Raw genomic sequence first — 20,855 nt, 5'->3', positions numbered from 1 at the left:
TCAGAAAAAGTCAGTTTCAAAGAATTTAGACTCCAAATATTGTTGTGTCTTATGTAAAACACAGGATTTTACAGAGAAACCAGAAGGAGATATCTTGTTACAGTGTGTGTTAGTTTTTCATCATGGCTCTCCATCAATAACTACAGTTAGTACATCACATCTTTATACACAGTGATCAGTTCTTTTCTACAGGTCATTGTGCTAAAACGTAAATCTGTGTAGTGCAAAAACTTTTTCAGTGGGTATGGTAACACATTCATTTGAAAAATATAATTACATAAATTAGGTAATTAATGCTGAAAATAGTATAAAATTATTCTTTTGCACAAAGTAAACCAATAAATCAAGACAATAATTCATTACCTTGAACATTCTTATTCCTCTCTGTAAATGAAGGCAGCAGCAGAATTTCTGTAGAGAGCTCTTCAATTTTTTCCTCCGTTAATAAGAAGAGTTTGATAAGTTGAGAAAGACATTTGAGTTGATATAAGGTTAAGCAGAAGTTTCGTCCTTTCCTGTGGTATTCCTGGGAGGCTATTCAAGTAAAATTATAAAATAGCTTTTATTATAGCTGAAAAAAGAAAGGCAGTATAATACATCAAGTAATTTAATTTTTCTTATAACATAGTGTATCTTTGTCTCATTATAAAATATTGTTATATTACTTTTTCCTAAGTGTTCAGCACTTCTCAATTATCTGTGAGGTTCCAGTTGACTTCCAGGTTTTGTTATTCATTAACTATGATTTTTTCCACGCAATGGATCTACTCAGGAATGTTCTCACCTGTGTTTTATGAAAAACCCACTATGTTGCAAAAGCCGAAAGGGAAAAAACCACATCATTACTGTATTTTAATGGTTTGGGACATCACATCACTTGTCACTCTGCAAGTCACCTTGTCTATTTAACAATCTGCTAGCACAATACAGTTGATGAATATGACATTTGAGTGAAAGAAACATCAATCTAACACTCCACAACTTTAAATATGTAGGGTTTGAAAACAAGTGAGACTGTCAGTGAGCAAATATCAGCAAGTATTATAACTATATAAGCATTTGGTATTTAAAAGAAGAAACGGAACATTTTATTTTGAAAGGTTAACACATGCACTCGTAACATATAATCATGTCACATCAACCAGGGAACTCTGATTTCAGCACAGTCAGACTATAAACGACTGTGAGACATTTCCAATTCAGCATTACCAAACCACATGGGTTTAAGTTCTTTAATTTTATAATTTCTTTAAATGTAACAAATTTCCACTTCTGTGCAAGTTGTGGTGAGCTGATACCATGTTCCTATGCATGTGGTTGTAGATGTAACATCAGCAAAACAGTAAATCTCAAAAGTGTCAGAGGGAGAGCCAGAGTAGTATGAAAGAGAAGCTCTGAAAGATGAACACAAAAATAAATTGATTGAAATGTACTTTTATGTGTAAAATCTTTCTGACCTTTGCAAATTTTAAGTACTTTGTACCTTCCTTTTCCCTCAAATTTTCTAAATATTTTTTAGGCATTTAAAAATCACTGTTAAATAGACATAGATCTAAGTAGCAGAGCTGAACTCTGAATACTAATTCCGTAATTTGCTATTCCAGTTTTACAGCCTTAGAGACTGGACTGCAGGTTTTCCATCCACATCTGAATTTCCTCAAAGTTCCAAACAGGTGTATTCATGCTAGTTCCTGGCATTTCTAAGAACGTCAAAAGATTTATAATCGCCTATAATTGCATAATTGCCTCTGTTAGTGTCTTTCCTCTCTGAATAATGAGTAAATAACAAATCAATCACTGGATTTTTAATTTTAAGTCTTAAACCTAGGAAAAAGTCACATTCACAAGATTTTATTCCTTACCTGAAAACTAGAGAATATAATCTGAGTTTAACTGACATGAAAAGACTGCTTGAGTCTGCAGTATAAGAATCATAAAACACATTCTAAAAATGAACAGAACATTAGTTCTATCTCCTATAATTTGAAAACCTTGTGATATTTCTGCCCCATCTATGGAGGAACAAGGAAATGGTCCACTTATTTGATTGCCTCAAATGATATCGTCCATTTTAGACTGAAAGAAAGTGGACGTAGAAGGCAAAGGCATACCATAGTAAGCTATTTTTAGAACACACTACCAAACTCAGAAAAAGAAAAAAAAATTACTTTTAATGATCATTCAGAATATATTTCAGTTTTATTGTTTCTCAGAAATGACAACTCATTTATTTAGTGTTGATGCTCAAGTAGTGTGCACACTCCTGAGTATGCAAAGCTTGACTGAAAGGTCTTCTATATCATGAGGCTAGAAATACTAATGGCAGCATTTAATTTTGAAGAACACTGATCAGCCTGCTTGCACAAGCACATCACTATCCATTTTTTAGCAGAGTAGAATGAAAAGGCACTTCTTTTCTGACATTGTTATGATTGGACAGCCACAGGACAGAAACCTTTAAGAATGGTGTAACAGCAAAGAACAAAGCAGCAAATGTGATGACATAGAGAACATTTCAAAACAGGTTGATAAATCTTGTAGAAGACTGTAATAAAGAGAACATGTCTCCATGTGGAGAGATGTGAAATAGACATGAAGGCTGTGATATATTTCAACCAAACCTCAGTGACATACACCTGTTTGGAGGTAAAATTGCCATATTCACAAAGTGGAGTATTCTTACTCTGAAAATGTTACCAAATGGATCATGATTTGGAGGGTTAGGCCAGAAAACTAATATTTTTTAGTGACATTTTTCCCAGGTGACACTGTGCAGCAAGAGAAGCATCCTTCCATTATGAAAATGGTCTGAAATTGTTGTTAGCATTCTATCCAATCCACAGAGCCCCATAGACAGGGTGGCTGAAAGCCCATGAAGCTGATCTCAGCCAGCCACAAATCAGTTAAGCAATGGCATTCTAGTCTAACTGCAGGATAGAAAGGAAATGGAGAAATTCACATGATACAAATAAACTTCCTTCTTGAACCACCTGAAATTTACTACTATCATTCTTCCAAATTTGATTTTTTCAGCATGTCTGACTTTAATTTATGTAGTCCCTGTACAAGGAAATAGCTGCAGCAGGATCTTTGGATACAGACAAATATAAACAGGATCTCCATAGTACCTCCTAACAACAGAATATGTTGGCTTCCTGCTAAAGTAATACCTAGAGAGAAGAATTTCCGAAAAGGGACAGAAAGGTTGGTACAGAGGCTAAAGTGAGGTAAAGTACATTCTACAGCCTTTGTCAATGTGCCAGTGAGCTGATTTTGCGAATATTGCTCAAAAAAAAAGTTGAGATCAGGACCTAAACAAACACAGAGGAGTAAAAAAAGGTTCTGAGCTCCTGAACATAGCCCCAGGCTTCTGTCTCTGCAAAACAAGGATCACACCAATACTGGTGTACAAAACCAGTGCCAATGCTGATGATTCCTAAACTGTTCTGGAGGCCAAATATGCTAGCAGAAATATCTTAGAGTCAAGAAAATGAGCTATCTTAAGCTACAACAGAAAATATTCAAACCAAGCACAGTGTCAGGGACCACTGAAGTCTGGCTGCTACTTGAGAACAGGGAGTCAAGCATGGTAATAGGGCCAGCAGGACAGGCTCCTTGCCAGCCAGGGCCCAATCCTGCAGATCCTAAGTAAGGCAGACTCTGTCATGATAGGTTTCAATCAAGAGTCCAGATCATCAGCCAAGTTCATGGTGATGACATAAATCTGAAGTTGAGTCATGAAGCTAATTCACTCTTTTGAATCTGGATCTGGTCTGGTGAAGGTAACCACAAGTCAGGCACAGTTCAGTGACCATTCAGTGGAACCATGGTGATAAGGCAGGTTCAAGCTCATAGCAGGAAAATAGAATTAATGGGGTCCACAGCTCTGGAGCAGATGAACATCAGGATAGCTGCAATGCAGTTCAAGCAGGGACTGAGGACTCAGGTACAGGTGAAATAGATCTCCTGGGCAGGCTGTGGTGTAGGTCCCTGAAAAGGCTGGTCAGGGCCTTCAGGCTCACTAATGCACACAAGGCTTTCTTGCATAGCTTTTAAGGAACTCGAATTTTCAGACAAAAACCTCAAAAGAACTAGGAAACTGTATTTCTGATTCACAACTACTTTGCTAAGAGGAAAAAAGCGAGAGTACTTGAGGTATCTTCAGTTTTTTCTGGGGGGATAAGAGGGAGAAGACTAAAAAATAACTTGAATTAACTTGAACCTGCACTGTATTTATTTGTAGCAAGTAAATAAATCTTGATGGTTCATTACAAAAAACCGGAATTAAGCAAAGGAATAAGCTCAAAACTTCCATGCAATAAACATCTCTACATTTAGATAATCTGTACTCTTGAGTTCCTACCACACAGAGGCAGAGGGGACCTAAAGAATATTTAATTTCTTCAAGCATGCTAATTTACTACCCCAACTATCAAAAAACAGGCACCAGAAGTCTGCCAACCCAAACAGTGTTACTCTTAAAGAGCTTTTCTAATAGAAAAAAAGGCCCAAAAAAAGGGTGTCAGTCTATGCAAGGTTTGTGTGTTGGTACCAAGGCAGCTGATACAGTTATACAACACTGGAGAAACTAGGGGTACTATTTTCAGGTTTGGTCTTTCATTTTAGCAGAATTGAAGCTGAAGAAATTTTCCTAAGATCTGAAGGACATGCCACCCTTGTCAAAGAATAAAGCTGTCCATTTTACCAGAGACCATTTGGCTGGATGTAGTTGGACAGATGGTATCATAGAATTTCACTTCACCAGTCATGAAGTTGAGAGGTGCCCATATGAATTCTAAGACAGCTAATAAGTTAATTAAAGCATTTTTCAAGCAACATAAAGTGAAAGACATTCTATAAAGCAGTTGATCATTGTACCTGACCTTCTCCTAAGTACTTAAATTCAGTAGCAAGATATCTGCCTTTATCTTAGCACTTTTAAAGATTTTCTCTCATCTTTGAAAAGAGAGAAATAAGAAATAAATAAGAAATAAGAAATTAGAAATAAGAAATAAGAAATAAATACATAAGAAATAAGGCTGAGCTAGATCGAGATTACCTGTGTATATCTGTGAACTTGTGATTTTATAACAAGCTTCAAAAGTGATATTTTCCTCAAAGCTGTAGCTCTTGAAACCATTAAAAAATTTGTTCTAGCTCCCTTGGTTATAGCCTGGAGGCATTAAAAATCTCAAAAGGCATAAGAAAACATGTGTGAATGAGATCCATAAGCTAAATGTAACTTTATTATTTTCTCTTTGTATTTTTTTTTTAATGAGCATGGAATCTCTAATGTTTTAAAGAATTTTGAATTTACAACATCTCAAAAAATGAGTGCCTAATTCTGATCATTTCAACTCATTCAGGCATGTGACTCAGTAAAGTGTGGCATAGAAATATCTGCATCAGAAGTGAGCCGGCTCTAAATGGTAAAGAACAACTACATTATGACAATGTTACTCTCAGATTAATTAGCCTGTACTACTCACTCTACACAGCTACATGGCTAAACTGCTTCTGAGACTTGTGGTGGAATCCTTGGAAAGCAACCTGATGACTGCTTTCTTCAGTGATTACAGTAGGGATTTCTCCTTCAGCAGGAACCAAGGGTTTAAAACCCTCTTAAACAATTATACTATAAAATAGGTTCCCAATACACAATACATTAAATATCATTCATCTGTCCCCATTTTTAAGTCTTGATTTCATTTAAGATAGATCTAAAATATTGTTCTACTATGGACACAAGTAGGCAATGTCAGGGATTTCATTCAATAAAGTGATATAAGGAAGAAAATAAAAAAATCAGCAATGCAATAATAAATTTAAAATCTAACTACAACCTGATACATAATAAACTGAATTACCATTTTGCTAAAATCCAAAAAGAAATAGCCTAATAAAGCAAAATAAACTTAGCTGCTGACAGTCACTGTGTATAGGGGTATTCAAGAGGTAAATTTTCAAAGCTGTGTGCAGGGAGTTACATACATAAATTCCATTAACAATAATGTGTTTCTCAGGTCTCAGTGATATTAACTTTTAAGTGATGCTATAACTATTATAACAATCTTGCATTTATGACAGCATTCATCTGCACACTATCTCCTAAATAGAGCTTGTATATAAGTTGTATTATTCTTTATTTGCATGTAGTAAAGATATATTACATTTTTATGGACATCTGCTCACAGTTTTCTCAAACTGCATGTTGGTATACAATTTTTAATGCAACTGTTAGGTTTAAATAATTGGTATTGCTGGATATTATAGCTAATTTGCTTATACTGTAAAAAGCAACTTAGTATTTCGGCATAGCAAATGTAATACATGGTATTACACAGAACTAAATTATTACAAACAGTGCCAGCAGTTTTCTATACACAGTACTTACGATAATTATAAAAAATCATCTTCATTACGGCAAGCTAGCATTTTTTTAACAGTTTAATTTGGATATGTTACAAGATACATTCAAGTCACATGGATACAATTACTGCAAACCCAAGAAGCTATAAAATGTTCCTAAACAAATCCCTTTGACCCTGTTAATGTCTGTTTCTTATTAATCTAAGGCTACATTGTCTGCAGTGTGAATTTTTATGGAATATGAAAAAAAAAAGGAAATTCCTTAACAGTTGTTATTGATTCCACCATTTACTCACTCAAAGATAAGTGCCATTTACAAAGCAGAACAGATGCAGATGGTGACAGAAATGTAAACAATTGTTGCATGGCTTACTGCCAGATTCTAAGCCAATACATTAAATTCCAAGTGAAGCACATTTCCCCTATAGATTGCTCTTACTGCCACTTCATTTCCTATGTGTTCTGTCTCCCTATTGCTGCGCCTGGCACCAAGCTATTTTCAGTCCTTTGGTGACCCCTGAGGCCTAGTCCTACCTCACATAGCCATTAGAGAAGGGAATTGCATGTGTCTGACATGGTCTGAAACCAATTATTTGATATTTTCTTCAGAATGATGCCCAACTCTGTTGGGAATGAGCAATCACGAAATAATTTACCTCCTGATTTAATTTTTTTCTGCAAATTAGTTGTAGCCTGGGCTAGCTATACACAGCTGCTTGTATCCCTGTCTTATCAAGATTCTACTTGAAGTGGTGAAAAAAGGAAAGGAGAGAGTAGAGTTGAATAGAATAGATTGGGGAATCCTGCTTTAAAAAGGCATTGACAAGTTTATCAGACATACTGATCACATGTGCTCTCTGCTGATTGAAACTGACAGACCTAGAAAGAACTATTAGTGATGTAAACTGTTATCTGAGTGGTTAAGGGTTTTTAAACACCTGTCTTGCTTTGCAGCTCCCTGTTAGCAGCAGCAAGACCCAGGAGTTCCTGGTAAAGCAGCCTTCACAAAGAAACTATACATTGGCATTTTCTGTCCCTTTAAAAAATAAAAGGTCACAGATCTAAAAATGGTAAACATTTTCTTATTAGACATCTCCATTACCACATGACTTTCATAAATGCTTATACCATACATCCATACTGTGCATGTGGCAAAAAAAATGCAGTGAAATAAGGGATCTCAACTGATGTATAAACATGATAAGCATGCACAAATTTGCATACATTTAACTGAGAGTGTCTGTCACAGAGATGTCACTGCCAGCTATTAAACAACTCAGTGAAAACTACACTAATGTTTTGAAAGAGATTCCCTACACATGCAACTGATTAAAATTAGAATTAAGTTTTTTTTTATTTTATTGATTAAAATTTATTAATAAAATAATTAAAAATTAATAAAATAATTAAAACCTGCTCCATAATGTCTTTCCAGTAAAATGAGATCAGTTTTGATCCCATAGTGAAGGTTAACTCCATGTCTGGTTGCTTGATGTTTGCTACCAAATGCTGAAGTCCTTTGTCAACATTGCGTGGGTAGATCTGCCAAAATCTTTAATTGTAAATCATGTTTACTGACCAATTGATGAACAAAAGAATAGCCCAGGGCTGGAAACACAGGATGGAGAACAAGAACATTGAATCGCACTCAAATTTCAAATTTATATCGTCATCTTAAACAAATGATCTCACAAATTTGACTCCCTGACGGCATACAGCTAATTTACAACCCCGAGGAACAGGCTACAGAGGCTTCCTGAAGTACTCTGAGGATGAAGTGCCTTGTAATCATGTTCAAGAAAATTACTTTATACACAGATACCTATCTCAGTTTTCTCTGAAACAAGAGACTCAACCTCCTCCTTAATTCTCAAAAGCATGCATGGCCTCTAATAAATTACAAGATGTTCCTATCACACACTTCAATTCCTGGCAGACAGTGACACTTTAAACAATTCAAATGTAAACAAATTATTTAGTTTCAGAATTAGAACTAATTAACTGACTGGTCTAGTTAAGGAATTAAGCATGTGACATCCAATAATTTTTTGATAATTATCAAAATACTGAAATAGCAGATATTTTTCAAACATTCCTTCAAGTAAAATTACTTTAAAACTTGTAGACAGACAATAGTTGCAATTGTTTCTATCAGTTAAGAGTGGATTTTTAGGTGCTATTCTACAATTAATGATTTGTTCTGAAGTAGTAACTATTATCAAAAAGTCCTTTCTTAAAACTACAAGAACTATTCTATGACAAAATTATGCTCTTAGTACTATTTCTCAGAGATATGAAACAAAATTTTGGCCTTGCCAATGACATAAACTGATTCTATATGCATTTTTTGGTATTTTTTTGCCTACACTGTGGGCTGAGGGAGTTATCACATTCTCTGAAGTCTTCACACTCAGATACAGAAAATACCAAAGTAGAATGTTTTAAGAGAGCATAAAAACTAAGAAAGCCTGCTGAAAATAACTGAAAATAGCACCTACATTGAAACAGAAGTCCTTGAAAAACTCTAGAAGTTGATCTTCCTCAGCCTTTGCTGAAAGAGAAATTAAGGACTGCCAGGTCTGTCAAAGCTTCTCATGAATTCTAACTTTGACAGGACTTGCATGTGTTTCCTTGCAAACCATTTTATAACACTTGGCTGATAAAAGACAATTCTAATGTGCATTCGAAAACACAGTAATCAACTTACTCATTTTAATTTGGCTTACATTTCTTAAATGCCTGCAAATGTAAAACTGTCTGACAACTGAATTTCAATTTTCAACATTCACAGAGGCTGGGTCTTTCACAGATTCATTACATTGGAACTACTCTACTCAGATTGTTAAGAATCTTCAACCAATCAGTAATTTCTATCACATGTTGATCATTCCTTTCTGTAGGATGGAATATGCATGATATTAGATACTACATATTTCCTTAAAAATAGATATAAGTGCCTGTGTCACTTCTGCTTCTCTTACTCCAAGATATAACAGAGACAGTTCTAATTGGTTCAAATAAGTTTAAAAAACACAGCTGGATTTATTTTTGCTTCCTGTGCCTTTGTATTTCAAAACCCTAGCTGCAAATTCACCTCAAAGTTCTCATGATTACTCTTCCAAGGAATATAAATATCAAAAATAAATCTAGGCAGACAGCAAAGAGGGCAGACACTACTATTTAAAAATTTCTACAGAAATGTTTCAAAATTCAAAATTTTTAAACAAATATTTTGTAGAAAGACTAATATAAAAAGAAAGGATTATGTGGAAAGGAACATGTGTCAGTGAAGATACAAGTTCCCACTCACTGAGCTGAGATTGCATAACGAAAACAGTTATTTACAAGCTGATAATACAGTGCATAACAAAACACGTAACTTCTGTTATAGAAATTGCTGGAATTTCCCAGGCACATGTACAGAAAATCAGCACATTGTCCCTTGTGCTAGCGTACGAAGATCTGGCTCTTAGCCAGAGGATGAACCTACTGATGAAAAGTAAACTCTTCTGGAAAATCTGAGACCAGTAACTGATCTAATTTCATACAGTCCACAATATTTATGGGCACTATGTGCTAGATTTTTAAGAAATTGGCCTGGGTTTTAACCATCCTTACTCTCTCTAGGTCAGATAGACTGGAATATATCCATTGTCTTGCTCTGTTCAGTAAATGTAGTAAAAAGTACTATAAAATGACTGAAAACTTTGTTTTTCAAAAACTCAGTAGATACAGTGGCCCCTTGATTGAAGATAGATGGGTTTTTAAAATTTTAAGACTAAGCGTCAGTGAAAAGGACATTAATATCCTAATTTAGCATATTACAACCAGCTTGTGGGCATGACACTCCCCCCTAATTTAACCACCTATATTATTTTTCAAAACAAACTATTGTGACTAAAATAATTTTGACTTTTTACTGTACAATTTTATGACTGAAGGGGTTCTCCATCTTGGCAAAAATCAGTCAAGACCATCTCATTAACTTGTGAGTAATGATGGTAGATATATGTATTGAAAAGTCTCCTGTAACAACTTTCTTTGAATCAATTCTGCAGGAGCATATTTTAAAGACATTTTTGAAGTGTCCTCTAATCTGCCATAGTTCTACAAAGTCGCCTTCATGCAGGCCCATATTTTGAAGTAAAAGAGAGATTTTCATCATAATTGTCCCTCAGATTTTGTCACTTTTTATTACTAAAGAGAAAACTACAGTATATAAATGTCAAATTGACTGAACATTCACAATATATCAGACTATAGAGTAAATCAGTTCTCATCTTTTACGCTTGGGAGGAGAATACAATTATTAAAGAGCACAGTGAGTTAAAGGGTCTCTTCATTCTGAGGAAGAAAACGCAGGTATGCTGTGAAAACAAAAAGGAAGGCAATTAGCTGGTGTCCACTTAATGTGAAAACACTTTGAAAAAAAAATTACCAAGAATGAAACCACGTGCCTTTCAGGACAATGGGAAATGGCTTCAAATCAAAAGAGGGTAGCTTTAAATCAGATGTTAGGATGAAACTCTGATTGTGAGGGTGATGAGGCACTGCAACAGGTTGCCCAGAGAACCTGGGGATGCCCCATCCCTGGAAGTGTTCAAGGTCAAGTTGGATGGGACTTTGAGCAACCCGGCCTAATGGAAGGTGTTCCTGCCCACAACAGGGGAGTTGAAAGTAGATGATTATTCAGGTCCCTTCTAACCCTTACAATTCTGTGAATATACATGCAGAGCAGATGAAGGGGTCAGCAGTTGCAATGATGACTTGCACACAGGCACCATTGTTTCTACAACTTGTTTTATATAGGTCCCTAAAGCCCTATTCCTACCAAAGTTATGTTGCCAGGCACTCTGTAATGGGACAGAGAGTTCAGAAATAGAACACAGAAGAAGATGCGAGGCAGGCAGCAATATAATGGAAGCACAAGAAGTAACTGCTGGTCATGCACAAACAGAACCAAAACAAGCACGTCCACAGGAGAGGATGAACAGGTTGATGTGGGTCTCCTGAAGTAAGGAAAGACAAGAAGAGGGACATGCAAGGAAGCAAGGAGGACAAAGTTACAGTTTTTATTATAACTTTCTTATTTTTGTCTTTACAATGTCTAAAAGCCACTACAATAGTCATATGGGTCTCCAAACATTTTTAAGTTCAAATTTATGAAAAAAAGCCAACTTCAAATAACCTCCATCATTAAGTTCTCTATAATTCTAAACATTTGGCCTTAGGGACACATTAGATATTTAACTGAAAGATTGTACCAGTCCTAGGATTTGGGCAATAGAATGAATTTGATCTGCAGAAGCAGGATGCCATACTGCATAGTATCATCTGTCATCCATATGAATTACTTTGTATTATGTGCCTTCTCAGCACTTAAGAAAGATGCAACATGACTTTCAGGACTGAACAGTAGCAAGACTAAACCACTTTCCCCTTTCACCCTCATACTTGCAAAAACACAGATAGTGGACTATGGGCAAGAAAACATGATGGAAAACTAATTATAACTACAGCATAAATATTGTAGATTATCTGCAATAAATTGTCATCTTTACAGAACTACCAAAAAAGTTACAAAGATATAAATATTAACTGCATTAATCCAAGCTTGAAACTCTTCAATTTCCAGATATAAATGGAAGATGAACTATACTGAAGTTATTGAGCTGAAATTATTCCCAGATGTGAATAGGTGGGGTATTTTCAATCATGGAGTTGCTAAACCACAAGTATTAATATTACTTTAGTATATTTTTGATAGAAAAGACAAAAATCACAGAATACTTGTTGTAGGCCATAACGATGGCTATTGAGATCAAAAACCAAGTGAATGCAAATTATATAGAAGGATAAAAGCAAATCTGAAATGAAAGCTCTTAATTTCAAAAAGAAGAAATTATAAATGAGGGAGAATAAAGCCATATGCACATAAACACAGTAGAAAAATCAAATTTAAGTTAAATGTGCAAAAACCGAAACTCACATCTCAAGTTAGCTCTTTGGCATATTGCTGGGAATATATAAGTGATCTCAAAAGAGGCTTTTCATACCAAGTACTTTAATTGAGCATTTCAAAGTTGTCTTCACTTCAACAAGTTACTCCAGAGCCTGTTTCTCTTCTTGCTCTCAACTCCACTGCACAAATGCAGCTCCTGTAAGTGGTAGTGAGTTCTTCTGTTCAAGATTAGCTATATGCCACATTCATCTTAGGTGTTTCTCAAACACAGTATATTCTGTAGGAACTCATGAACATTTAAAGATAATAGACTCAAAATACAATAATTTAAATCACAGTTGGCATTTGAACATATCTTTATAATAGAATGGATGTCAGTTATATTCTGGAGAAAGAAAAGAGAAAGGAAGGCAGCTGGACATCTAACTAAAAGGATATATACTGGGGTAGAAGTGAAATATAGTCACATTAATATTATAGTATATGTCTGAAGGTATTATATAATTATTTTCTACCTAAAATGTGCTTAGTTAAATCTGTATCACTTTAGTTTACCTCCACTTTGCAATAATATTTTTCTTAAAAATGACAAACTACTGATATTTAGGAACACAATATCTTATTGCCTCAGATTTTAGAAAAAAAGTTCAGTTATGATTTTAAATGTTTAAGGGTCTCTGGAAAGTTTGTGGCATTTAAAAATATTAAGCCAATCAATCTGAATATGTCAGAAAAATTAAAACTTAAAGCTCTGATCTCTGTTTCATTTTTAACTACAAGAAATTAGGAAAACCCAGCTAATTAGTCTACATAAGTATTTATACTCTGTTTACATACAAAAATTATATAAATAAAGCCAAAGAAAACCTCCCACTACTACCTTAACTGTTCATAATTCCATTGAATTTAAGTTTCTCTGACAGATGTCTTATCATCTATAAGAGAAGCTCTTTCCTCATCTAACAGATAATAAATTAATATAAGTTAGTCATGCCTGATTAAACCAGCTTAATAGTTTTGTAAACAAAGGAACACAAAAAAGGTTCGAAAGGTAAAACTACAATATACAGTCTTACAGCAAATAACTTCTGAGAAATACCACATAGGAAATTGAAGCAAAAACTTGTAAGAGATAACCTGAAAACTAGCTGAGATCCTTTCCATGCTAAATATTGTCAACAGATATTTTTCATATGTTTTTAAATACCACAATATTACTTAAACTTTAGAAAGACGCAAATTATTAATACAATAGAAAGTCTGAAACAAAAAATCCCATTAATAACCAAAATAACTTCAGGGAGTGGCTGGGAAATATTCCTTGCACATTATTCTAGTAAGCTGGAAACACTATGTTCTGCGAGTACACAGAGAAATTATAATTAATGTTATATAAAAACTTTGCACAGTAACAGCCCAAACACTATTGGCTGAATCCTGCACTGTTAAAGGTAATAAGAGGCACAAATCTAACAGGGAAGAGGATCAAGCCGTAAGATAAAACCACCTGCCTCCAGTAGAGCTAGCAACTAAAGATGCTGAGTTCCAAAATTTGCCTCTTTTCACATGCCATTTTGACAGCTTCTCTGTCAAGCCACACACCTCCTAGGTACTGATAAATGGAAACAATCTCTTTATAGTACTTCACGAATAACTGCTCTAGTACAGAATGAAAAGAAAACCATTAATTCCTTACTGCACAAATAGATTATTATATATGAAATATTTTAAAGATAACTCTGTTAAAGCTTGTTATAGACTATCTCTATTTTCCCAAGAGAAATAGGTTGTCTATAGAAAGTTTTCTGAGGTTCTGGCACTGCTTTATTATTTTCTGGGCTTTTTTCCCCTATGCTGTATAGCAGGATCAATTACAGCACTTGTTATGAAAAAAGCCACAACGAATATCAAATAAAAACTGCATTACCCTGAGGATGGACAAAGCAAACACAAACCCTTCTATCACCTCTGGGATAACAGTCCCAACTGAATGCCCTAGATTAAATTATTCTGATATTATGATATGTGTTGGTTTGACGGCTCCTAGAGGGCAGAGGCAACATACATAAAAAAATAAGAAACAGATCTGTCTTTCAGCTAAGAAAAAAAACCTTCTCTTTCTGTCCTTCCCTTTACATATTCTTTTAATACTTGACAAATGGGGTATTATGCTAATATATGTCAAATACTGGACATTTCTTGGAACAAGAAACAGTGACCAGGCAGTATTACTTGAACTTACTGTACTTCCACAAGACTAGAAAGTGTAAATGGGTACTCTGTTTCTTAGTTTGAGAAATAGAATCTGCACAGTAATCTTTAGGTCAGCTGTGATGTGTGAATCTGTTTTATGGATACATTACTGTACTGCCTTAATCTCCTTTAAATGTCTGACAATTAAAAAAAAAAAGTGGGAGTAGAAGACTTAAGGGTTCGTGTTTATATAAATCTGGATTAAATAGTTCTTATTCTAGTACATATTTCAGTTGCTGGAATAAAACAGGCTGAAAAAATTTACTATGGCATGACAGTGTTATCCAATGGATTATAATAGGATTTGTTTAATTACATGAGTTACTCTCTCTTTCTTTTGCACCACAATTCTGACAAAGTCTAGAGTTCAACTGCAGTAATGTGTTTAAAACATAAAGCTGTAATCACTAATTTTGGGTCTCTCTCTTCACAGAAAATAATCAAGTATATATAAAAAAAAGTGGCATAATTAAAATAATATCTAACTACAAGAACATAAAATAAGACTACTAACCCAAAGCGTGTACTCTTCCTCTATGCTTCTTTGAAATCTTGTTTGCTTTAACTATGTGCAGAGCATTTTCTTTGAACTGCAGCTCACAAAGTCTTTCAAGAAGAACTGTCATTTCTTCAGTGATGGTATCCAGGTAAGTTTCATTAATAAATTTTAATGACAAAGATGGACCAATAGTTCCACTTAGAATATACAAATCCTCTTTTATCATTGTGCACAATCTGGGTATGGAACTTTGGTAACCATAAACTACCTTATCAAAATTTGTTTCACCACAACTAGACAAAATACAGTTTTGCAGAAGATCACTAACTAGTTTATTCTGCATATTTTGATACCTCATTAAGACTTCTGATTTGGGATAAAGAAACAAAAGCTGCTGTACACACTGAGTTTTAAACTCCATTTGCTGTTGTAAAGCATTAGTGCTTGTTTCTTCTTGACTTTGCAATCTATTCACTAAAAATTGTCGAAGATGCAATCTCACATCATCCCAAAGAGATTTCACATCCACAGCTGAATCATCCTGAATGGTATGAAGTGAAGATGTTAACTCGAAAGACATCCCGCTTGCAGTACAGGGAAATGAGACACCACACTGACTAGAGAGATCCAGAAGGAAGTGAAGTACCATTTCTTCTTGATTCTTCTCATTCTTCAACAAGCTTTGCTAACAAAGGTAAATCAAAAAATATTTTAGAAATTTTTGTTAATTCCAGTTCATTAAATGAACAGCTTAATATTAGCTTCATTAAATGAACAGCTTAATATTAGCTTAATACAACCTGCTTCCTATGCTAATTATCTTAACAGCAAGTAAGGTATGTAAGCAACAGAAATTATAAAATCCATGGAAAACAGGATTTATATGCAAATTAATCTTTTTGTCTACCTCTGCCAATAACTCACATTCATTTTCTCATCTTTCTTATATCCCCAACCTCTTTTCTCAATCAATTCTACACCACAGTTCAAAGGAAACTCTTGGCAGCCTTTCTGTTGTCACAGCATCTTTTAAAGAAAACGGTATGAAAAAATTACTTCAGATTTACACAGATAATGACAGGTTTTTCTCATAAAACTAAGCAAGGATTTATAAAACAGTCACTTTCTATGGCTCAGCAGGCAATAATTAAAAAAAAAAAAAAAACCCAAAAAACATTCTAAGGATAAAAAAATCTTCCCAGGACTTCCTTAAAGAGTGAAATTGAAAACTTGTCAGGAATTAAAGAGCCTTAGATGACACAGGACAGAAGAATAAGAAGCTATGTGACCCATCAAACCAACACGCAGACTGATATTTCAGTGACCTCCATATACATCTGTGCTATATGGGTTGGAGAAGGCAGCCAGGTAACAAAGTAAAGTGAAAACACATGGCTGCTGCTCCTTCTTCATTCAAGTCCGAAGAGCTCTCTCTCAAATCAGGGCTAGGATCTCTGACCTCAGAGCTTGAAGCTTCAGCTTCAAGAGATCATGAAGCAAATGGCAGCTCCTCTTGTCACAGCTCAATACTACTGTCACAAGAAAACTGAGTGGAACTGGTGGTATTCTCAGTTTTCTTAGTTTCAGTACGAAAGCTTTAAGTGGATGAGTATCTAGAAGCCCTCTCACTTAGTCATTCGTCTCCCTTTGCTTCTCTCCAACAGTGAAAATATTGTGGCAAATCCCCTCAGGGGGGTTCACTCCAGTCATGTCTTTTTTATGGGTCTCTGTCATAGTATCACCCCAGCCAGGAACCAAGCCCCAGGCAGCCACTTGCTCACTCCTGTACCAGGAGAACTGAGGAGAGAATCAGAAGGGTAGCAGCCACAAAACTCATGGGCTGTTAGACAGACAGATTAACAGGCAAAGCAAAAGCCATGCACACAGGCAAAGCAAAACAGGGAATTAATTCACTGCTTCCACTGGCAGGCAGGTGTTCAGCCATCTCTAGGACAGCATCAGTCATCATCAGGTCATCCCTTCAGACATACGTGTTTTCTTTCTTCCTCATATTTTATATACAGAGCCTGATGCCACATGGTCTGGGATATCTTTTTGGTCAGTTTGGGTCACCTGTCCTGGCTGTGTCTCCTCCTACCTTCCCATGCACCACCAACTTCCTCACCAGTGTCACAGTATGAACAGCAGAAAGGCTCTGTGTAAGCCCTGCTTGGCAATAATAGAAAAACCTCTATATTGTGCTGTGTGTTCAGCACAAATCCAAAACATTGCCCTGTACTAGACACTAGAAGTCAGCACAGTCTGCAAATCCTACTCCATCCTATAAAGCAAGGCTGGTAAAGAAACCTTTGCTACCTTCCACCTTCAGCATTTCTGTTTTATTTAACTTACAGTATTTGAAAAAAATATTAGTTTTATTTCTGTTCCCATTTTGAAGGAGAGGTAAATTATTCAAGTCTGAGTACGGTATTCATAAATATACCTATTTTGGAATGCCAAATACTAAACCTTTCCCCTGCAGCAAGATTTTATCAATAGACAATTATGCTTTAGAGTGAGAAAAAAATTTTAATTCAGAACACCTATTCTTTGTTCTGGATGTTTCAAACCTGTTACATACCTTAGAGGGTTTAACCTTCTTGTTGTCCTCTACTCTGACCAGAGTTTCTTGAAAAAAAACTCCCACTTTCACTACAGCACCTAATTCTGAATAACAGACTGGGAGCTTGATTGCCCCCTATAAAGAAAGTCTTAAAAATAACAACTACCTATTTTTCTTCGATTTTAGATCTCTATTTCACAATAATTCTTACTAAATCTTCTTACTTACAAGCAAGAAATATTCAGAAGACAGAATAATAAAGGAAATTATCAATTGAATATCATTCTACAAAAGCATATGCATGTAATAAAAAATATGTGTAACTGGTTCAAATCTTAAATCATATATATCAAAATGCATAATACCAATCTGATTTTCTTTTATTCTCTGCTGAACTATTCTATAAAGTTTAGTGGCCCCAAAGAAAAATGTGTTTCAAAGTGTAAACTGAAACCCTGATTACTAACCACTGTGTTGAAAGGTTGTCTCTTGACAAGTAGACTTCCGGACTTTAACTGTTGGGGATTTTTTATGAATCATGTTTAAATACTACATTCTGAAATGTACAAAGTAAGAGAAGCTGTCAAAACAGTACATGCACCTGATGCTTTTTAAGGCAAAGCAGAAATATTTTTATATATCTAAGGATTGTTTTAAGCCCTTCACAATTTAAACTACAACATTAAAAACAGGAGCTTGCAGATGCTATTTTAGACATAACAATACCCAGAAAGAATACCTTAAGTGAATTTTGAAGCTCTGAAAAGTGTCATCAAGCATCTTCACACACTGCCTATATTGATATATGCTTTTTTATTTAAAAATTAACCTGTAAAAATATTGCAAAAGATGATGCCAGCACTATTTAACGGGAAAAAGATCCAAATTTGTATCCAAAGGTTTTGGAGAAGCATAAAAGGTTCCCTTTTGAGCCCAGAAAGTTAGTCATAACAATAATATACAGAAAACTAGTTACAGTTTACCATCTGGATTACTGCGTAATACACACAGCTACCTACCACATCAATAAACAAGTACAGTAAGATGAAGACTTCATTAAAAAAATAATCTGCCATTATTTTATCAGGAACAGAATTTAATGACAATGTGTTAGTGCATATATTCAGCTTTTAAATATTGAGTTAAAAGACAGTACAGAGAATGACAAAATTTCACATAATTAACATTTTCAGGCTTCATGAAGAAATTCTCAGTATTTTCATAAAAATTTACAAATGCATGACAATAACAATAAACCTTAATATAGCACCTCAGGCAAAGCCCAGAAAGAATTTTGCAATGTTTTTAAACTGTCCCAGCAGCTTTAAAGATAAAAAAAATTCCTAACAAAATAAATACATATAATAAATTATAACAATGAATAGGGATATTGTCCTGAAGTAGAAAGGAGCAGTAGAAGGCTCCTGATACTGAATATTAATTATATATACTTAATTAAAAGCATGCAAGAAGACATTATCTAATTAGTTCAATGGATAGAGATATATATTTAAGAAAGGTAAGATCATAATAATCTCATTAATGCTGAATATTATTGAAAATTGTTTACTGTAGACCTGTTTATGGAACTGAATGTGACTTCTTACAGACAGACTGTAGTACAGTCAGTACTACAGATACAGACAGTACAGATACATTTCTCATCTGTAATTCCATCTACACAATAGGCTGGATTATCTAAGAAGCCATGAGCCTGGAAATAGTGATGTCAAAGTTGCTGAGCTCCAAAACGGTTTTCATTATAAACTGCAGAATTGAGATTTTCAGGTTTCTCACTTTGCTGTCTGTTTAGCAGCCTGCCACAGAGCTGTTCTCAAAGCTTAACTGGATTCTACAGCTCACAGCAAGACTGTCATGCCGTTAGTAAGCTCCCTGGAAGCTGGAGAGCTGGAAAGCATTTTGTGTAAAATGGGGACATTTTAGTGTTTTCCAAACAAATGCCGCCACCTGGTGTTCAGGCATATGGCTTGAATAGACCTTGAAGAAGGAAGTAAGAGGAAATGGACACAAGTAAGTCATGAGTGCCATGCCAAGAACCTTCTAAGGGAATGCAGTAAGGATCTGAGTGGACTAAGAGGAATAACAAAAGACTCCTGAAAGCAGGAAATTCATAGTCAGCTTTTTCTGGGACTCTCTAATTTCATCTAGATCAAGTATGACGTGTAGCAGCCTGTGACATCCTTGAATGGGACGATTATTAATAGCAACATTCATACTGATCAACTTTGTCAGAAGAGAACAAAATCACTCTTCACTACATGAACATTCAAGACCTGGTGTCTCTAAAAGTTACTTCCTCATTTGATACAGGTTAATATCCAGTGGAATGAATGGTGACTTAAAGACCAAGAAAAGTTCTAAGAGTTAAAAAAAAAAACAACAATAGCTGATTTTATCAAGCTTGTGCTCTAGTCAGAGGAACTCCACTTCTCTAAAGTTTTCCTCTTCCATTACAGCTAATCTTAGCCTAAAGTTGCTCATGGACTGCAACTAAAGCATGACACAGAAGTGTGACATAGAAGTGACAAAGAATAATCACTGTTTAGGTGTTTTGACCTCATATATATGTACCATATCAAATGCATACATAAAAAGTTTATATATAAACTTGAAGACCATCATTCACTGAGGGATTAACCTTCAATTATCTTGCCAATTCAATTTTCTAGACTTCCATTTCCACAGTATATTCAACTGCAAACTTTAAATAAAAGTTTTTTTATAAAAATACTCTCTAAAATGATGGTACTTCATTGAAGTGAAATTTGGTTCCTGGGTGCATCTAGTATAACTTGATAGAACAAAGAATGTAGTTCCCATGTTTCTCATTGAGAAATGCAGAAACATAGAATCATTTGGATTGGAAGGGGCTTTTTTAAAGCTCCTTTAGTACAATCCTCCTACAATGAGCAGGGACATCTTCAACCAGGCTGCCCAGAACCTAGTACAACTTGGCCTTGAACATTCCCAGGGATGGGGCATCTATCACTTACCCCTTTGGCCACACAGCAGGTAGGAAGTTTATGCTTGAATTATGCATAAAGGACAATAACATTAGATGAGTTAAATTCATACAGATATAATTGAAGTAAAGAATATTCAGTAACACTAACAGCCTCAGTTGTAGACAGTAACTTCCAATGTTTTTTTTACCAACATGTGTTTTATAAAACAATCCAAGCAGTGCT

At 35.0% G+C, this 20,855-nt stretch overlaps 1 protein-coding gene across 8 annotated transcripts in view; it reads right to left on the bottom strand.

Annotated features, from left to right (window-relative positions):
• The window catches only part of KIAA0825 (KIAA0825 ortholog), a 234,162-nt gene that overhangs the window by 164,329 nt on the left and 48,978 nt on the right, over positions 1-20,855 (bottom strand). For all 8 annotated transcript variants that reach the window (XM_072921924.1, XM_072921922.1, XM_012577417.5 and 5 more), the window contains 2 exons: positions 15,099-15,768; positions 364-534 (listed from right to left, as the gene is read on the bottom strand). In XM_072921924.1, the coding sequence (XP_072778025.1) occupies positions 364-534; positions 15,099-15,768 (841 nt within the window). The remainder of the gene's footprint in view (positions 1-363; positions 535-15,098; positions 15,769-20,855) is intronic.

The sequence above is a fragment of the Taeniopygia guttata genome, chromosome Z (assembly GCF_048771995.1).
Source record: "Taeniopygia guttata chromosome Z, bTaeGut7.mat, whole genome shotgun sequence".
Taxonomy (NCBI): Eukaryota; Metazoa; Chordata; class Aves; order Passeriformes; family Estrildidae; genus Taeniopygia; species Taeniopygia guttata.
This window is presented reverse-complemented; position numbering and strand designations above follow the sequence as displayed.